Source organism: Zonotrichia leucophrys, unplaced genomic scaffold (assembly GCF_028769735.1).
Source record: "Zonotrichia leucophrys gambelii isolate GWCS_2022_RI unplaced genomic scaffold, RI_Zleu_2.0 Scaffold_34_1600103, whole genome shotgun sequence".
In the NCBI taxonomy this organism is placed as follows: domain Eukaryota; kingdom Metazoa; phylum Chordata; class Aves; order Passeriformes; family Passerellidae; genus Zonotrichia; species Zonotrichia leucophrys.
In genome coordinates, this window is record NW_026992239.1 from 807,981 (window position 1) to 814,481 (window position 6,501).

General features: G+C 62.0%; 1 protein-coding gene across 1 annotated transcript; it reads left to right on the forward strand.

Annotated features, from left to right (window-relative positions):
• The first annotated feature begins 282 nt into the window (after positions 1-282).
• OVOL1 (ovo like transcriptional repressor 1) lies at positions 283-6,009 on the forward strand. Its single transcript, XM_064737148.1, has 4 exons — positions 283-1,437; positions 3,032-3,159; positions 3,825-4,089; positions 5,124-6,009. Exons 1-4 carry the CDS (start codon positions 1,338-1,340, stop codon positions 5,414-5,416), a joined length of 786 nt encoding a protein of 261 aa, XP_064593218.1. The 5' UTR covers positions 283-1,337; the 3' UTR covers positions 5,417-6,009.
• Positions 6,010-6,501: the final 492 nt, after the last annotated feature.

Here is a 6,501-nt window from a genome sequence, read left to right on the forward strand (position 1 = left end):
GGACAGCACAACCGGGACCGAGACAGCACAACCGGGACTGAGACAGCACAACCGGGACCGGGACAGCACAACCGGGATAACAGAACCGGGACCGGGATAACAGAACCGGGACAGCACAACCAGGACAGCAGAGCCGGGACAGCACCGGGACAGTCGGGATAACAGCGCCAGGATTGGGATAACAGAACCGGGACCGGGATAACAGAGCCAGGACCGGGATAACAGAGCCAGAACCGGGATAACAGAGCTGGGACCGGGATAACAGAGCCAGGACCGGGATAACAGAACCAGAACCGGGATAACAGAACCAGGACCGGGATAACAGAACCAGAACCGGGATAACAGAGCCGGGACCGGGATAACAGAGCCAGAACCGGGATAACAGAGCCGGGACCGGGATAACAGAGCCAGAACCGGGATAACAGAACTGGGATAACAGAGGACGGCAGAACCGGGACAGCCCCGGGACAGGCGGCCCCGGTGCTGAGGGGGCGGCTCGGGGCCGGTGGCACCGGTGTGACAGCGGGTGGGGACAGCGGGTGGGGACAGCGGTGACAGCGGTGACAGCGGTGACCGCGGATCGCGGCGGTGACGCCAGACCGGGACCAGGCACCGGAACTGCCCCAATCCCCGGGATCTGAGCCCGAACCCGGGATCCTCTGGAGCGCCGGGATCCGGCGGGATCGGGGATCCAGCACCAAACCTGACCGGGAGCTGAAATCAATCAAATCCTCGGGATCCGCCATCAAAACCCACCAAAGATCTGGGGTTTGGTGCTGACAGTGACCAAATCTTGGGGATCCGGCACCAAAACTGAACGAGGATTTGGGATTGGCTGCGGATATTGACCAAACACTCCGGATCTGGGATCGAACCCAACGGGGATCCGGCATCGAACCTGACTGAGGATCCTGTGGGGGATCCATTGGGATCCATCAGAATCCATCGGGATCAATCAGGATCCATCGGCCAGGGTCAGGGATCCATCGGGATCAATCAGGATCAATCGAGATCCATCAGGATTAATCAGAATCCATCGCTATCCATTGGGATCAATCGGGATCCACCAGGTTTGATCAGAATCCATTGGGATCCATCGGGATCAGTCAGGATTAATCAGAATCCATTGAGATAAATCAGGATCCATCAGAATCCATCGGGATCCACTGGGATCAATTGGGATCGATCAGGGTCCGTCGGGATCAACCAGGATCCATTGGGATCCATTGGGATAAATCAGAATCCATCAGAATCCATCGGGATCAATCAGAATCCATCAGGATCAATCAGAATCCATCAGAATCCATCGGGATCAACCAGGACCCGCCGTCCCGGCCATGCCGCGCGCGTTCCTGGTGAAGAAGCCGGTGGTGGCCACGGCCAAGCGCAACTGGAGCGAGCTCCCGGACGAGCAGCGCGCCGAGATCTACGTGCCCAGTACGGGGGGCGACGTCTGGGGGGCGTCTGGGGGGCTGGGGGGGCCGGGATCCATCGGGAAATGGGATTTGGGGGGGCCACAGGGATGTGGGGGCACCAGGATTCATTGGGAGATGGGATTTGAGGGGATTCAGGGATTTGGGGGGGCCAGGATCTATCAGGAAATGGAATTTTGGGGGGTCAGGATCCATTGGAATAGGATTTGGGGGGCCAGGGATCTGGGGGGCCAGGATCTATCAGGAAATGGAATTTTGGGGGGTCAGGATCCCCTGGGAGATGAGATTTGAGGAGATTCAGGGATTTGGGGGAGCAGGAATCCATCGGGAGATGGGATTTGGGGGGATTTAGGGATTTAGGAGGGACCAGGTGTCCAGGGGGACCCAGGAATTTGGGGGACCCAGGAATTTGGGAGGACCCAGGAATTTGGGAGGATTCAGGAATTTGGGGGGCCTCAGGAATTCGGGGAGTCCCAGGAATTTTGGGGGTATCCCAAATGTTTTGGAGGTGCGCGGAAGGACCAAAGAATTCCGGAATTTTGTGGCTCCAGGAGACCCCGATTTTGGAAGTTTTGGGGTGACCTCCTTCCCCTCCATCCAGGGGCGTCCCCTAAGTGACAAATTTGGGGTTCAGCCCCCAAATCCCACCCAAACTCTGGGACAGGGGGGATCGGGGAGGATTTTGGGGTGCCCAGACCCCCTGGCCCTTTTTGGGGTGGGGGTTTGGACCCCCGGGAGGGTTTGGGGACGATTTTGGGGTGATTTTGGGGGATTTAGGGGAGGATTTTGGGGTGTCTGATGTGGGATTTAGGGGAGGATTTTGGGGTGATTTTAGGGGGATTTAGGGGAGGATTTTGGGTGATTTTAGGGGGATTTAGGGGAGGATTTTGGGGGGATTTAGGGAAGGATTTTGGGGTGATTTTGGGGGGTTTTGGGCTGCCCGCCTGGGTGGGGGGGGGGATTTTTGGGTGTCGCCCGTGTCCCCAAGGGGGGGGCGGGGGTGGCGTCCCCCCCCCGGGGCCCACGCGGGCGCCACCCGCCGGAAACCCCTAATTTGGGGCTGTAATTTGGGGTGTCGGGCGCGTCCATTCGGGGGGGCTGTAATTTTGGGGGTGCGGCCGGAGCCGCCTGACCGGTCTGGGGAACCCCAAAAGGGCGGGGGAGGGGAGCGGGGGAGGGGCCCCCAAATCCTCCTCGCGTCATGGGGGGGGGGCGGGGGGGGGCCCCATTGTGGGGTTCGATATGGGGAGGGGGGGGGGATCAGGGTTGGGGTTTCCGATTATTTTGGGGGGATTTTTTGGGATCCCGTTTTGGAGGGGGGGTCTTGGGTCAGGTTTGGGGTGTCCCCGTTGTGGGGTCCGATTTGGGAACGGGGGGGGGGTCAAATTTGGGGTGATTTTGGGGGGATTTTTGAGGTATCCCATTTTAGGAGGGGGTCACATTTGGGGTGATTTTTGGGTTTTTTTGAAGGTATCTCATTTTGGGGAGGGATCACATTTGGGGTGATTTTTGGGGGTTTTTTTTGGAGGGATCCCATTTTGGGGAGGGGGTTTGGGGGTGCAGGACCCCCCCCTGAAGCCGTGCCCCCCCCTCCCCAGTCTGTCTGGGGGGCTGCCCCCTGCGCAGGGACCCCGAGCCGGCCGTGGGCGAGGCCCCCGCGTCCCCCCTGGACATGACGCTGCCCCCCCGCGCCCCCCCCGGGCCCTTCCTGCACCCCAAGGGAAAGGTAAAGGGGGGGGGGGCCCAAATCTGGGGGGGGACCCCAAATCTGGGGGGGTCCCGAAATTTGGAGGGGTCCTGAAAGGGTGGGGGGGGGAGAAAATGAGCTGGGGAGGGCCCAAACTGGGGGGGGCAAACTGAGATTGGGGGCCCCCAAAATGGGGGGGTCTCCAAAAGTGGGGGTGCCCAAACTGGGGGGGGTTCCCCAAAATTGAAAATTGGGGGTGTCCAAACTAGAGGGGGATCTCCAAGTCCCCAAAACTTGAAATTTGGAGGTCCCCAAAATTGGGGGTGCCCAAACTGGGGAGGGTCCCTAAAATTGGGGGTGCCCAAACTGGGGAGGGTCCCTAAAATTGGGGGTGTCCAAATAGGGGGGGGGTGGTCCCCAAAATTGGCGGTCTCTGGGACTGGGGGCGTCTCTCTGATGGGGATTCCTTAGGGGAGGAGGGGTCTCCAAAACTGGGGGTCCCCAATTTTGTGGAGGGAGGGTCCCAAAATCCATGGGGGTCACTAAGGTGGGCTGGGGGTCCCCAAAACCAGAGGTCCCCAAGGAGGGCCACGGCTTTTTGGGGGGGTCCCCAAAACTGGGGGGGGTCTCTCCCCATAACTGGGGGGTCCCAAGGGATGTCCCCCCCCCCCATTTAACCCCTCCCTCCCTCCCCTCTCTCTCAGGTCCCCTCGGGCCCTTTGGGCGCCCCCCTCCCCCCGGGGCTGCCCCTGGCCGGGGGGGTCCCCGTGGGGGTCCCGGTGGCCGCGGGGGTCCCGGGGGGCTCCGAGCTCTTCTCGTGCCCCGTTTGCCACAAGAGCTTCGGCTTCCAGCGGATGCTGAACCGGCACCTCAAGTGCCACAGCGAGGTGAAGCGGCACCGGTGCCCCTACTGCGGCAAGGGCTTCAACGACACCTTCGACCTCAAGCGCCACGTGCGCACCCACACCGGTGAGAGCGGGAATGGGAATGGGATGGAACGGGATGGAACGGGTGGGATTGGGGCTGGAATGGGTGAAATTGGGGTGGGGAAAGGTTCAGTGACACCTTTGGCGCTGATCGACCTCAAGCGCCACGTGCGCACCCACACCGGTGAGAGCGGGGGGGAACGGGATGGAACGGGACAGGAACGGGATGGAACGGGACGGAACGGGTGGGAACAGCGTTGTGAATGAGATTGGAGCGGGAATGGAGTGGGATTGGGATTGGGAATGGGGCAGGAAGGGCTTCAACAACGCCTTCGACCTCAAGCGCCACGTGCGCACCCACACCGGTGAGAGCGGGAATGGGATGGAACGGGACAGGAACGGGATGGAACGGGTGGGATTGGGGCTGGAATGGGTGAAACTGGGGTGGGGAAAGGTTCAGTGACACCTTCGGCGCTCATCGACCTCAAGCGCCACGTGCGCACCCACACCGGTGAGAGCGGAAATGGGAATGGGATTGGAACGGGATTGGGGACAGGGACAGTGACAGCAACCAGCCCGGCCCCAATCTCCCCTCACTCCCCTGTCCCCACTTGTCCAGGCGTCTGTCCGGACAAGTGCTTCCTGCGTGACAGTGCCCTGTGTCACTCATTCACTGTCCCTCTGTCCCCCTGTCCAGGTGTCCGTCCGTACAAGTGCTCCCTGTGTGACAATGCCCTGTCTCCCATTCACTGTCCATGTCCCCACGTGTCACCTGTCCCCAATGTCCCCCTGTCCAGGTGTCCGTCCGCACAAGTGCTTCCCCTGTGACAATGCCCTGTGTCCCTCTGTCCCTGTCCAGGTGTCCGTCCGTACAAGTGCTCCCTGCGTGACAATGCCCTGTGTCACTCATTCACTGTCCCTCTGTCCCCCTGTCCAGGTGTCCGTCCGTACAAGTGCTCGCTCTGCGACAATGTCCTGCGTCACTCATTCACTGTCCCTCTGTCCCCGTGTCCAGGTGTCCATCCGTACAAGTGCTCCCCCTGTGACAATGCCCTGTGTCCCTCTGTCCCTGTCCAGGTGTCCGTCCGTACAAGTGCTCGCTCTGCGACAAGGCCTTCACGCAGCGCTGCTCGCTGGAGTCGCACCTGCGCAAGATCCACGGCGTGGCGCAGCGCTACGGCTACAAGGAGCGCCGGGCCAAGCTCTACGTGTGCGAGGAGTGCGGCGGCACGGCCGAGAGCCAGGACGCGCACCTGGCGCACCTGCGGCAGCGCCACCCGCACAGCCCGCTGCTGGCCAAGCTGGCCCGCAAGGCCGCGGCCACGCCCGCGCCGCGCCCGGCCCCGCCCCGCGCCGCCCCGACCCCGTAGGGGATGGAGAAAGGGGGCGGGGCCACGCCCGGCCACGCCCCGTGTGGCTCTGCCCCCGTAGAGGTGTGAGAAAGGGGGCGGGGCCACGCCCAGTCACGCCCTGTGTGGCTCCGCCCCTATAGGGGACTCATAAGGAAGGTGGGGCCATGCCTGGTTGGGGAGGGACACGCCCATTTAGGGGAGGGCACGCCCATTTTGAAGTTAGGGGAGGGACACGCCCCATTTAGGGAGGGACACACCAAGTGTGGGAGGGACACGCCCATTTAGGGGAGGGACACACCCATTTTGAGGTTAGGGGAAGGACACGCCCCATTAGGGACACGCCCATTTAGGGAGGGACATGCCCAGTTATGGGTAGGACACTCCCATTTTGGGCAGGGACACACCCACTTTAGGCAGGGACACACCCAGTTTTGGGATGAGGAAGAAACGCTCTTAGGCCACGCCCACAAGGGAATTGTGGCTACGCCCATTGTGTTGGGATACGCCCCTTTTGGGCGGGGTCGGGGAGAGAATTTGGTGTTGAAGCCACGCCCATTTGGAAAAGAAGTCACACCCACTTTGCCCCCTTGGGAATTAAAGCCCCTCTATGCTCACTGACCACGCCCCTCGTGATGGAGGTCACGCCCCCTTGTTGGCTGTGGGGTCACGTGGGGGTCTCGGCAGCCCCTCCCCCACACCGTGGGTGCCGTTAGTTCCAGTTTTTATTGCCCGAAACCCCCCAAAATCGGGGGTGGGGGAGAGGGCGGTGGGGGAGGGGCGGCCCCTCCCTCTCCAGTTCCGCGGGGGGGGGGAGAAGGGGGGGAGGGGTCGCCCCTCCCCCCCCCACAAAGTCCAGTTCAATTCCCGCCCTTTGGTCATAGGCTCCGCCCCCTCCCCTCCCCCACCCCCGGGGGCGTTTGGCAAAAGCAGAAAGGGGGGGGATGGGGGAGGGGCGGCCACACCCACCCGACCCCTCCCCCAAAATCGTCCAGATCCCCCCTAAGGCAGCTTGGCAGGGATGGGGGGAGGGGACCCCAAAAAATGCGGGGGGGACCCCCCCAAACAAAAGGGGGGGGGGGCGGCTCAAAATGGGAGGCGGGGGC

Coding starts and splice junctions, on each gene's coding strand:
- OVOL1 (XM_064737148.1), top strand. CDS start 1,338: ATGCCGCGCGCGTTCCTGGTGAAGAAGCCGGTGGTGGCCACGGCCAAG. Junction 1,438..3,031: donor CGCCGAGATCTACGTGCCCA/GTACGGGGGGCG, acceptor CCCCCTCCCCAG/TCTGTCTGGGGGGCTGCCCC. Junction 4,090..5,123: donor CCACGTGCGCACCCACACCG/GTGAGAGCGGGA, acceptor GTCCCTGTCCAG/GTGTCCGTCCGTACAAGTGC.